We start from the raw sequence: 13,592 nt of genomic DNA, 5'->3' as shown, positions 1-13,592 counted from the left end.
ACCTTGGAACTATTTAAGATGGTTTGGAGTCTTAAATATTAAAGCAGAATAGAACAGTTCTAAGCTTTCCAAAATATATCTACTTCCCCCTACCCCATTAAGAGAAAATTAAAAATACAAAAAAGGAAAGAAAGTAAAATAAAAATTGAAAAAAGATACAGAGGAGTAGCTTCAAGTGTTCTTTATAACAGTTATAAATACAATTATAAATTACCTCTTTAAAGTTACAACATGTTTCTCTTATTTTTATAATCTATCCTATTTAATCACATTAATTTTGACTTTGGCATGCTCCAGAGAACCATGCCACCCAAATCTCAGGACATGTGCTCTTAATTCCAAATCTTCTACTTCTAGCACACCAGCTGTTTCATCTTCAAATGATCACTAAATGAATGGTTGTAAGTTGAGAACTACCTGTAGGTTCAACAGTCCCTTGTTCACAGTGGAACAGCATTTGTGGATTCTGTAAATGATGATAAATTATCTGTTTTATTAGATTAAACATTATAGACTGAAATTGTAAATTGGTTTGGGTTTTTTTGATAAAGGGCCCTTAAGAAAACTGGAAAAAGCATTTGCATGAGTTTATTTGGGATTGGTAAATGAGATGGTGTGTTGCCATTTTGTTTAAAAAGTAACATGTTTGGAATTTGCCTTGTTCTTGGAAGGTTGAATTGAATGAAGTAGAATCCCGATGTGAGGAATATCCATTAACTCGTGCCTTCTGCCAGCTCATCAGTACCCTGGTAGAGAGTTCATTTCCTTCTAACCTGGGTGCTGGGCTGCGCCCACCAGGATTTGAGCCGTACCTTCATTTTCTGAGAGAATCTATATTTCTTCGATTTCAGACCAGGGCCTACAGGAGAGCTGCTGAAAAAGTAAACGTTACTTCTTGTAATGTATATTAGTACAAATCTATGAAAATTTGTCTTTGTAATCATCTTTATTTAATTATGTAATACTTCTGTGGTCTTATTCTTTTGAAAAATCCTATGGCAATAGTAATAACAATAAACTACCATGGTATTACAAGGGACATTCATGTATTGATTTGATTTGCTCTGTTTGATTTCCCACTCAACATATGGGTGTGAATGGTGAACAGCAAATTTAAACAATAATGGAATCATTTTTTAAAAAGCCATTATAGAGTTATAAATCTGTGGTTTCTTTAGACCTTGTACTGAAAGTCAGAACTCAGAATATGTTCTGCAAATGGAAGGTTATTGCAAATGCTGGGAAATTACTGCTAAACTTTCTAGATATTTTACTGATCTGGTTCAACACACTGTTTCAACTTTTAAACTGGAAACTGAAGTTTGAGACCTCCATTTCTTTTTAGCTTGTACAGCAAAGTAATTGATTTTTCCCCATGTTTAATATATTGAAATATATATTATTTAAATATTGTAATTTTTATTACATCTTTGTGACCTAAAATTCCAATCCAGACTTTTTTCAATCATATATGGAAATTCAAACAAGACTTTTGTCTCTAAATACAATCCTTTACCAGCTAATCTGAAAAAATCTGCTATTGGAATTTATTTGCGCAATAATAAACTGAAGAAATTAATATGTACAATGTTACTGAATTTCATTTCTATAGAATATGAACATTTGCCAATGTATGTAGTGGGGTTTGTTTCATTTCTTTTTCAGAACTATTTTACATTGGCAGTTGGTTGAATTAAATATTTTTTTCAAGATTTCTTTCAGTGGAACAAGTCTTATATCAGGAAATGTCTCATTAAGCTCTTTCTGTCAGGATAAAAATTTGATCCAACTCAGTGGATTAAAATATAGCTTTATCACTATAACCTTTTAAAAAATAAAATGATATTTTGAACATGGTTTTTTTTTGACAGTGGGAAGTAGCTGAAGTAGTTCTGGAGGTCTTTTATAAATTGCTGAATGACTATGAACCCCAGCTTGAAGATTTTGTGGACCAATATGTGGACTTGCAAGGTATGCTATTTGCTGATCTCTGTTTATCTATGTTGGCCTCTTGCTGGGAAAGAAAGTCAACAAAATGCCATGGAGTTTGTTTTTTTTCTGATCTGGTGGTGACTGCTAATTATATTCTAAGTGCTCCTCAAAATATAAGCAAGGATATTTATAGTTCAATGAGATTTCCATGCACAATGTTACAGTAGTGAAAGGTGTGGATGCTTACATGTAGAATTGTGAAGAAGAATTGAACTGCAGTGGCATTTTTAATACTGTAGGAGTATTAAAAAATCATTTTCCACAATTAAAATTTTAAAAGACTTAGAAGTAGAATGGGAAGAGGAGGGACACAGTGACAAAGGAAAACCTTTTACAATAAGGCTAAATATCTGGAGATGGAATAAGGGATGTGAATCCCAAAAAAGATTATAGTGGTTCATATAAAGATGGGAATTCAGTTTTTTGCTTTAGCTCACTTGATTTGAGAAGAGAAAAGGGGGCAATTCAGAGAAAAGGCAAGGTTTCAAGAATGGATGAAAGAATTTAGTGGGAAAATAGGGATTTTGCACTTGTTTCAATAGTTTACATGGAAAAAAGAGAAGGAGAAAATGAAAATGACAGTGATTAGGTTTACTTTTATTCTGGTAAATTGCAATGTCAGAAATAACACATAAATGTACATTTCATTTTCTAGGAGAGGAAGTAATAGCTTATAAACCACCTGGGTTTAACCTAATGTATCATCTGTTGAATGAATCACCAATGTTGGAATTGTGTCTTAGCTTGTTGGAAGAAGGAGTTAAACAACTAGATGCCTATGCACCTTTCCCTGGTAAGTTTCAAGTTTCTTTTTAATTAAGATATGGAAATATCTATATGACTCTAATATAGGCTGTTGAAAAAAACTGATGTCTTAAAATTGGCAGTTTTTGAAGGGCTGTTTGTTTCTGTTGCCTCAATCAATGTACTTGTGTAAACTCACTGTGAATTATTCTTCATTTCCCCACTCTTGGAGAATCATGAATGTGTGATCTATTAGTTTGATTTGTTTCCTTCTTTAGGAAAAAAGCATTTGGAGAAGGCTGTACAGTATTGTCTTGGGCTGCTTAATCTAACTTTACAGAAAGAGAACCTTTTCATGGACTTCTTAAGAGAAAGCCATCTCTCTCTCATTGTTACCTCACTAGAACAGCTGCTGCAAGGAATCAACCCTCGGACTAAAAAAGCTGATCACGTAGTAAATATTGCCAGGTAAGTCCCAAAAATTTAGAAAGGCTGCTGTGCTTTTGTGAAATGCTGTTTTTACTCAGAGCATGATATTTTTCCAGGCGTTCCTATAGCATGAATGTTTACAAAAATTCCATTAATAGCTGACTTCATAGAAATAGAATACTGTCTCTCTATTCATATACACTAATTCATAGGATTGAGCTGTACATTTGTCAAAAACACTTCCAAACAATTTCTATTTATATGGTGAATAATATTATATTTTAATTTAATTAATTTGATGTTATATTCTGTGCATGTGCCCTGAAGAAATTGGGATTTAAGAAACAATTGAATTAGGAGATAAAGTGTCAGCTGCTTTTTCTCCCAAGTGTACGGCAATGATTTGAATAAAGTTACACCTATGTATGCCATGTACATTGTAAAAAATACAGGTATAGGATTTCTCTGACATTCTATTCAATATATGGATTGCCACCACTACTTCTCTATAATGTTTTATTTTAAAGGTACCTTTATCATGGTAATACCAATCCTGAACTGGCTTTTGAAAGTTCCAAGATCCTTTGTTGCATTTCTTGCAATTCTAACATTCAGGTCAAACTGATTGGAGACTTCACGCAAGACCAGGTAATTGCAATTAATTTTTTTAAGCAAAAAAAAAAAAAAAAAGAAATGGTTATCCAATTATCAGCAAATGATTTATTAATAATGATGTGCAAATATTCAGGGCTTGAAACAATCCATGAGAGGAACAGCTGGTTTGAGTCAGCCTGTTCTCAGACCAAACACCATGTTTGCAAGTTTTGATCTATATGTGGAATGGTGGATCTATTTTGTTTTTGGATACAGACTGAATCATGATTATTCCAAGCAAACTTTTTTGATGGGTGGGGAGAAGCAGGAAAAACCTAAAGCTGGACCTTTCCTTTGTGATGCCATGTAAGGACATAAGTGGTTAAGCAGAGGGTGAGAGAAAGAAAGAGACAGTGATGGACAGATGGGAGGTTTGTAGTGTGGCACATAAAGCAGGAGGAGGAGGGAAGGGAGGGGAGGATGTACCTCAGGTTTGCTCTAGTGACCCCATAAAATCATTTGGAGAATCTTTCACATGTCTATTTCAACTGAAACCTGGAACAACTAAAATATTCTAGGTTTTTTTCCTGCTTAAATGTGGCAGATCTGAAATGATATGCAGAACTTTTGTAATGTATGATTTGTTTCAAATTTAAGCATATTTCTCATTTTTTGTATACTGCTATTAGTTACATTCTAAGTTTGTATATATTTTTGTTTATATATCAGTAAAACATCTATTCTCATCTTACTTTTTTAAACTTTTAATTACAAATCTAGAGTATCAGTCAGAAACTAATGGCTGGATTTGTGGAGTGTTTGGACAATGAAACTGTAGAAAAAATCAATCCTGATGAAGGTATGAAAGTTGTACATTTTATTTTAATTTTTTATTTTCAAAAATGAAAGTGCTTGAGTTTATTTGCAATCTTATTCTTTTAATTTTAGAAGATAGAATAATGATGAAAGACTGCATTTGGAAGTTTAAAATTGTAGCTCTTATAATTTTCAACAAACTTATAGTTAACCTGCCCAAAAGCTGCCAAAAAATGACCTTTTAAAAAATAATTTCACAATATATGTATATTACTGTTCTGCTTCCCATAACTTATATTTATAGGTGAGCTGATTATACAGTTATTTCAGAAACAAATTGATACCTCCTGAAAAACTTTTAACAATAGCACTCATACATGTGTTTATGTTGTTAAGCTAAGAAATTTGCAGGTGGTTGTAAATTAGATTAATAGAAAATATGTATGAATTGATTGAATGCTTTCTGGATAACCCACTTTTAATATAAATGTTTGTGCTTGATTCTAAGAATTTGAAGTTGAAAGGAAGCAAGCACCGATATTCCATGAAACAAGGATTAATATTCTGAACCTTCTCATTGCCTCTCTGGAGTGCAAGCCACCCAATCTTGCTCTGTATCTTCTTGGTTATGAATTCAGGAAGCCTGTCAGCACTACAAATCTGCAAGATCCAGGTACCCAACTGAAAGTACTCTGATGATATAGAAAAAGAGAGGGAAGTGGCTAGCTACCATCTGGAAAAAAAAACACTTGGATGGTGATATTTTATTTTAATTTTCCAATATAGCATAATATTAATATGGTACACAGAATAAATGTTAACTGTTTTACATGTTAAAATCAGTGCACTGTAGATGCAAACTCTGCAAATCTGTGTAATATTAGATTCCTATCATATCCCATTTGTAATAAAATGCGACATGAAAGTAATTTTATAACTCTTTGCCACTTCTACCTAGTAAAAAGTACACAAAAATTTCAAACAGAATGAAATTTGTTTTTTTTTAAAAAAAAAATTCTGTGTGAATTGCCTTATTATACCTTATACTTTGTTTATCTAAACAAGTATCTTAAATTTTAAGGTGTGTTGGGTTGCCCTCGTACTTGCCTTCATGCTATTTTGAACATATTAGAGAATGGTACTGGAACAAGGTCTGATCCCACAGCAGTTCGGGAATCTCCACATCTAGCAGAGTTGTGTTATCAGGTATGAAAGAAATTTTGAGTAAATTTCAAATTTAAATTTTGTAGAGACAGCCAATTAGCTTTCAGTGGGTTTTTTGTGGGTTTTTGTAGTTTTATTGTGTTATTTTGATTCTTAAAATAATTTATTCCTAAAGCTTACATATGATGTCCAAGAAAGATGCCTGTTTGAATTCAGGGATATTTTCTTTTAGATAATTATATATCTGAATCCTTCACTTTATAGCATTGCAGCCGAAGCTGATTTTTTTTTTTTTTTTTTAAAATGTTATATGTAAGTCATTTAAATCACTAATGGCAGTTGTAATATTGCGTTATTAATAATTCAGCTATACTTTTTAACCTGATATTCTTTGTAAAATTTTAAAAAGGAGTGCATGCTTTTGTGTTTATACCCAAATACACATATGGTTTTTTTATTAACAGGTTATCTATCAGTTATGTGCATGCTCAGACACATCAGGACCAACAATGAGATACTTGAGAACTAGCCAAGATTTCTTATTCTCTCAGTTGCAGCACTTGCCTTTTTGTGTCAAAGGTAACACTCAAAATGCACTCTTAATTGGATATACTTTATTCTAATTGCTTTGAAACATTTATTGTTTAATTTTAAATTGAAATACTTTAGTCATGCAGAAAAGCTGTTTTTATTTCAGAATATTGGAAATCTTGTCTTGGAAGAAAGAAAAATACTTTCCCCTTCTTTTGTGACACTTCATGCATCCTATCCTTTTGTTTTTTGCTTCTTCTCCATCTCAGCATTGGGAAAGAATGTGTCAGGAAGCATTACCATTGAGGCATCTCATTTTGGGAGCATTTACAGTTAATTGGACCGTATTGCAATACAACTGTTCTCAAACATTCTAAGTGAAGGTTTCAAAGCATGTCAGAGCAGGAGGGCTATGTTTTCCCAGGGTGTGTATTTTACTGTGTGTGCTGTTTCTGTCTGTCACTTCTACTCAGAGCATGAGATTCCTGCCTTGAATCAGATGTCATGGCTAATGAAAACTGCATCTATAGAATTGCGAGTTACTTCACTGAACCGCCAGCGTTCTCACACACAGAGACTGTTGCAGCTTCTTCTCGATGATGTCCCAGTTAGATCTTATTTAGGTAAATGGAATATGGCTAGATAGATAGAAGGATCAAGATTATTATATTTAAATGCCTTTTTTTTTCTTTTTGGAATTAGTTGTCACTTTCATATCCAGTTGTTAGCGACTTTTACCATAACAGTTTCTACTTCTTCTCATAGAGAGCTTAATGTTAGGATTTTAGGAGTAAGGGAAGCAAGCATTACTTAAATAATGGGGATATTGGTTTAGTCAAAGTTGACATATTATTAACAATAAAAGATTATTCCATATAACACATTGTTCTTGCCTATTAATAGGATACATAGCTTTTATTATTCATCTCAGTGTAAAATTAGGATTGGGTGGAATGTATTGCTATCAATGTGTAACACATTTATGTTAGTATAAGCGAAGCACCTCTCTTCAGAGTATTAAAGAAGTTTGCATCTTTCACTTTGTGCAGCTGCTTCAAAGTGCACAGGCATTTTGTATTTTGTTACTTTAAATTTATTCTGTGGTAAAATTGAACTTATAAATTAATTTTAATTTTTAAAATTTCAATTTTCTTAGCTGATAGTGAAGGAGGGATAGAAGATGATAGTCGTTCTGTCACTGGATTCCTTCACTTTGACACTGTTTCCAAGGGTAAGTTATTTGTGAAGACCTACTTTGCAGATTTTAATTAGGAATATAGTGACTATTATATTGACTGCTGTAATAAAACTACTGCAGCTTTCATGCCTAAGGCAGATTGGAACCAGTCTCCTGGTTTCTATCCTAGTGCCTTCCCAACCTTTTCTATGCCCCACACTCTTAGAAAATGATTAATGTTCTCACCCGCTACAAAGGTAATTGTGACTCGTGACCCATCACCAAGGGATACAATCCACTCTTTGTCACACCCTGCCATCTCACACACTCTGGGAGTGCTGACACCCCAGGTTGAGAACTGGTTCTCTCTTTTTGCTTGCCTGTTTATTATAATGAGAATATTCAGAAATTGTTGGAAAAATCATAATATACTTTAGTTTATAAATGATAAATATATTTCTGTATAGGTGGTTGTATAATGTATTCATTTTTGGCTTTTGGCATACATATTTTGTGATATATCTGCACTGTGTAATAGGAAGCAACTTAATACATTACAAAGATATGACTGGGCATAATCCAGAAATTAATAATCATTTGAAGTTTTGGGATTTTACGCTTTTGTTAGCTTCCTAAAATATTGTGTTGTAAGAGTAGAAGAGGCAGAGTTGGGAGGGGGGGGTTAAGCATGTCATCAGCAATAAATCATCTTGACTGCCACTTTTGGGATATAGATACTAATAGAAATAAAATGTAAAATTATAATAAATTGGAAAACATCTAAATCATAAAAGTTTGTCTTTTATATTTGAATTCAGCTGAATTCTTTTTTGTCTGATTTCCAGAAATTTCTAAATTGATTTCTAATATCTTCAGTGCATAGGAAAATCTTGAGCATTCTTGATTCAATTGACTTCAGTCAAGAGATCCCAGAGCCTTTGCAACTAGATTTTTTTGACCGTGCTCAAATAGAGGAGGTCATTGCTAACTGTGAAAATAGGACTGCACATGGACCAATTATCTGCAATGTGAAGGTCAGCAAGCTTTGAGAAATGTTGGGGCTGTACAAAAATATACAGAAAAACACTTTAAGAGCATGTTGGGGGCCTTGCTTGAGTCTGAAGCAAAGATTTCAAATGGATTTTAGTTCCTGGTTTTATTAGGGGCTAGAGTTGTTATTTATTTATTTATCAGGTTTGATTCATGTTCTTAAAATATATTTGGTAATTCTGTGATTGAGTATCCATTCTTAATATATCCATTAGTATCCTTATTTTTATTTGAAAGTTAGTTCTGGAGAGATTCTTATAAAGTGCTCAAATAGAGGAGGTCATTTTTCCTAACAAACCCTCCCCCCCCCCCAAAAAAAACCCAACAACCAGTTACTACACTGAACTGAGTGTTGTAAAGGAACAACTGACATTTCATGTTGGATATTGTATTTTTCCTGGGTAGCTTCATTAAAGTGTATCATTTTATCTAGGATGAAAGTAAAAATAGAAGTAAAAAATAAATTGAAGGGTGAAAATACTCTTCACAGCTGGGTTTAGTATTATTACTGTTCATTAGACATGACCCTTGTCTTTTCCTCAATCCTAGCATCTTCACAAAGTTCTGATTGCTGAAGTTAATGCCTTGCAAGGAATGGCAGCCCTTGGACAAAGACCTTTACTTATGGAGGTAAAGAAATGAAATAACTAGAATACCTTGATTTTGAAAAAGGACATATTATTTGCTTTAGTAAATATTTATTAATTGTTTACTTTAGTAAATATTTTATATAATGCTTACCAATTTGGAAGTGAGTATAAGCATGTTGTACCACTAGAATATCAGTTTTATTATTACTTTTAATAAGTGGGAATTTATCCAGGGATGTATCCAGTTTCTTTAAAAAAAAATATATTTTTGCAGGTAGTCCTTCACATACAACCATAATGGAGGCAGCTATAAGTCAAGGGCTACCCATGTTAAGACATAACAATACTGAAAAAAAATACAAATTAAACTAAAAAACAAGGGAAAGTAAAAAAAAGAATAAAAGATATACAGAGAAAAAAGAAAGGATAATTTCAGATAATTTATGAAAGTGATTAGAAAGTGAGTGGATGAACTCAATGTCCTTAAAACACTTTGCTGCAGTTGAGAGCATCATCTCCCAGAACTCAAACTCAGAAGGAATATCTGTCCTGTGGTCTCTTCACGAGGAACAAGTGTCTGGAGCACAAGTGAACCATCTCCCATCCTCTCCTTATCCAGAGAGATTCTGTGAGACTATTATCCAGTCTGTTCACAGGTCCTTAGGTCTTAGTTGTGGTTGTGATCTTTCCTAATTTGGAGATGTCTTAATTCACCATTCCTCACCTGAAAGCCCCTTTCAATTTCTTCTATGATTTCTCATCATCAAACATTTTGATGGTGTTTAAAAGGGAATTCCATGAAAATAATATAAATTCCTTTTATGCAACTTGTTTTTAAAATCCCCAAAGTATTTCTGACATGAATATTTCCTGCTTGGTTATAAACTGATATCATAATAGTATAACTTGAGTGATTGTTTTTGTTATTTTTAGTAAATACTTTTTTTCTATTGACTTCCAGGAAGTCAATACAATTCTTCAATATGTTGTGGAAAGGAATAGGCTTCTTCAGTGTCTGTATGCAAAGAAACATGCTCTGGAGTCTTGGAGGCAGCTGGTTGAAATCATATTAACTGCCTGCCCACAGGACCTCATACAATCTGAAGACAGACAGCTTATTATCCGTGATCTGTTGCAAGATTTACATGATAAGGTAAACTATGAAGATATATTGTTACATTATGTTGTTTAAAAGTATAATTTAATTCTTCCAAAATTAAATTATAAAATACAGAGTAAGGAAAGGAAGAATATATTAGAGACAATTTAGCAGCAGTTTGAGATTCATTTGCTTTAGATGTCACATTGTAGTTGCTATCATTTGCAGCTAGAAAGATGATAGACATCATGTTACATATATAACTGAAGACTATTTAATTTCGTTTCTTCCCATAAGATTTTGAATGATGATGCAGCTCAAGAGTTAATGCCGGTCGTGGCAGGAGCCGTGTTCACTTTGACTGCTCACCTAAGCCAGTCTGTGCGAACAGAACAAAAGGAGCCATTTGCTATCCCTATGCCTGGACATTCCCAATTTGTCCTAATGTTGGATGGTTCTTTTGCTACATCAGCTGCTCCTGAAGACTTGGCAGTGGGATTTGCCTCCATTGGAGACTCTTCTTTACATATCATATTGAAAAAAATTCTGGATTTTATTCTGAAGACCGGTGAATACATAAATCACTTATACTTATTGGAAAGGAAATCCATAAAGACCAAGATGGAATTGAATATATTTTCATTTTGTTTCATTAAATTAAAAATAATACTTAAACTGGATTTGCACATCTTATTTAACAGTTACAGCCATAAGCACCAGAGGATGCACGTGGGTTGTACTGACAAAAATAGAGGACAGTGACTGTATTTTTATGTTTGTATAATGCTACATGTGTTGGCTTCTTCCTTCCTCTCTGACTAGGTGGTGGGTTTCAGCGAGTGAGGACACACCTGTATGGATCATTGCTCTATTATTTGCAGATTGCTCAACGACCAGATGAACCAGATACTCTAGAAGCAGGTAAAATACAATCCAATTATAGAAAATATGACATCCTACACAGTTGCATATTCAGTCTGTCTCTACAGAATAATATGTTATGAACATTAGTAGTGGTGATAGGAAGTTCTTAAATTTCTTAAAACAACTTTCAGGTCTAAAGTTTGAAATTCCAATGAGTATCTCTTTCCACCAACTTGTCCATTATCTGTTCTTGGACCTAAGTTCTCAATGCCATTTGCACGAAGAGACCTCACTTGAAAAGCTAAGCAGATTTGGGCTTGGTTAATATTTCTTTAGGAAACTTCTAGAAGATAGCAGGACTATATAGGAAAAGTTATCAAAAGTTAAACATTCCCTGGAAAAAAAAAGGGAAACCATTCCATATATGAAATCACCAGGAATCAAATCTGGCTCAAAGCAACTTTGCTTTTTATGTTTTTTCACCTGTTTCCATAAGATATTATCCTTTTATATATTTTTGCTAAATACAATTTATGATACATTTTAAAGAGAAAAGGGGTTATTTTTTAATACACTTTGATTTACTTTACAGCCAAAAAGTCCATGTGGGAACGTTTAACAGCTCCTGAAGATGGTTTCAGTAAACTGCAGAGAGAAAACATGGCTATTATTGAAAGCTATGGTTCTGCCCTAATGGAGGTAGTCTGCAGAGATGCCTGTGATGGACATGAGATAGGACGGGTAAATAAAATTAGACCTATTAAGTTTGAACAGACTTAAGTCTTTGGAGATGGGCAGTTATGTTGTAATAGTCAAAATGCAATGACTGTTAACAGAAATGATTATGTTGAATTATCAATACATAGTATTTAGATATGTTGATTCTTATACACTTATGTTATAAAGATATAAAATGCAATAATATATAACCTACAAACTATTGTGATTTAAAATTGATGACAGCAATTCAAGTTTAAAGATATGAATCAAACCTTTCTAAGCAGAGGCTCTGCATTCTTGTAAGGTAATTTAATCTCTTTGCTTTTTTAGATGCTAGCACTAGCATTACTGGACCGTATCGTCTCTATAGATAAACAGCACCAGTGGTTATTATACCTCTCCAACAGTGGCTACTTAAAAGTGCTTGTTGACAGCCTGGCAGATGATGATCTCAAGTTGCAAAGTCTGCTCATACCCCAGCCTCCTTTGCTTAAAGCGCTGTATACCTATGAGTCAAAAATGGTGAGATTCTGTGCAGATTCTGCTTCTGTTGTACTCCAGCCTAAAGCAACCAGTCAGCATTTAGCACTATATGTAACTCTTATTATGTCACAAAATTTTCACTTTTAAATCTTTGCATACATATTGTCCATATCTCCGAATACCCATCTGTTAGCTAGACTAGAACTTTCTATTTCATCTCTGAAGCATATTTTTATAAAATCATTGTTGAAAACAGTTAAAGTTCTGAACTCTAATCTGTTCTACCACTTCATGTGAGGTTTCTCTTTCGGCTTTGCAATACAAGCATATTCATTTAAAAGAAGCAAATCATAGCATACTTACTATCTAGTGTTCCTACAGCCTTTCCAATTAATTCTCTAAAATTACAACAATAAAAGCTAATAGAAACTATAAATGAAAAAAAAATTACAAGAAAAAATTATAAGGTGCAGAAAAGAAAAAAATAGAAAAGAAAAACAATGAGTATAAAAAAACATACACACACAATTTCCTCCATCACAGCAAGTATAAACAATTTTAATAATTGAGCACCTTCTCTTAAAATGCAGCAAATGATCTCTTCTTCCCATATCTTGTCTCTTATTTATAAACAAATCCTAAAAACCTCATTAGTTCAGTCCTAATGTCAGTAAGGTTCTTTAAGGGTTATTAGAGATAACATATCTATTTGAACCTTCATCAAAAAAAACCAACTTTATATTACTCCCTTTTACTTCAATCTCTTCAAATAATGTCCTCCTTTGATCTTTCTGACAAAATTCTTCAATTTTGCAACCTCTTTTACAAATCCAATATAGGAGACTTATCTAGGTCACTCTTGGTTTGTTATTTATATATCTCTTTCAATTATTAAGACATCAGCCAGTTTCTTTTGGATGCCCAGTGTGACATATTTTTCCATTTTTTGGTAGTCTGTCATTTTTAAATTCACTTTCAAATCAATTCCTTTTCCATAATATCTTTTAAATACAGACTGTCTACAGAGGCAGATAGATTTAAGATTAACTTCTGGGTCTATTGTTCAAAACTATCCTTCAGTATGTTAAGTGTAAAATATTTTGGTTCATTTATATTTGTAATTTTAGTTTGAGTCTTTTTTCTCCTTTAATTGTAATTTTTAGTTCCAATTATTAAAATTCTATTTTCTTATGATTTTAAGTAATTCAAAACAAAAGCATTTTCCCACAGGAAGGTTTCTTTATAATTAATTCCAAAATCTTATGTCAAATTTATCTTGACCCTTGGTCTGTTTGTGACTTGCTAAAATCAATATTTGAATTGCCATTTTACTAACACC

At 33.0% G+C, this 13,592-nt stretch overlaps 1 protein-coding gene across 1 annotated transcript in view; it reads left to right on the top strand.

Annotated features, from left to right (window-relative positions):
* The window catches only part of NUP205 (nucleoporin 205), a 40,538-nt gene that overhangs the window by 18,912 nt on the left and 8,034 nt on the right, over positions 1 to 13,592 (top strand). Inside the window, exons 15-32 of the mRNA XM_026694306.2 lie at positions 672 to 881; positions 1,872 to 1,971; positions 2,648 to 2,785; positions 3,015 to 3,204; positions 3,693 to 3,813; positions 4,540 to 4,618; positions 5,084 to 5,248; positions 5,657 to 5,781; positions 6,204 to 6,318; positions 6,744 to 6,893; positions 7,427 to 7,501; positions 8,324 to 8,481; positions 9,047 to 9,127; positions 10,049 to 10,240; positions 10,484 to 10,754; positions 11,009 to 11,107; positions 11,643 to 11,791; positions 12,101 to 12,292. Coding sequence (XP_026550091.2) covers positions 672 to 881; positions 1,872 to 1,971; positions 2,648 to 2,785; positions 3,015 to 3,204; positions 3,693 to 3,813; positions 4,540 to 4,618; positions 5,084 to 5,248; positions 5,657 to 5,781; positions 6,204 to 6,318; positions 6,744 to 6,893; positions 7,427 to 7,501; positions 8,324 to 8,481; positions 9,047 to 9,127; positions 10,049 to 10,240; positions 10,484 to 10,754; positions 11,009 to 11,107; positions 11,643 to 11,791; positions 12,101 to 12,292 — 2,610 coding nt within the window. The remainder of the gene's footprint in view (positions 1 to 671; positions 882 to 1,871; positions 1,972 to 2,647; positions 2,786 to 3,014; positions 3,205 to 3,692; positions 3,814 to 4,539; positions 4,619 to 5,083; positions 5,249 to 5,656; positions 5,782 to 6,203; positions 6,319 to 6,743; positions 6,894 to 7,426; positions 7,502 to 8,323; positions 8,482 to 9,046; positions 9,128 to 10,048; positions 10,241 to 10,483; positions 10,755 to 11,008; positions 11,108 to 11,642; positions 11,792 to 12,100; positions 12,293 to 13,592) is intronic.

This window comes from Notechis scutatus, chromosome 6 (genome assembly GCF_049901735.1).
Source record: "Notechis scutatus isolate UNSWTSFEM ecotype Mainland chromosome 6, rNotScu1.2, whole genome shotgun sequence".
Classification (NCBI taxonomy): domain Eukaryota; kingdom Metazoa; phylum Chordata; class Lepidosauria; order Squamata; family Elapidae; genus Notechis; species Notechis scutatus.
Note: the sequence above shows the minus strand (reverse complement) of the source record. Positions and strands in the feature narration are given on the sequence as shown.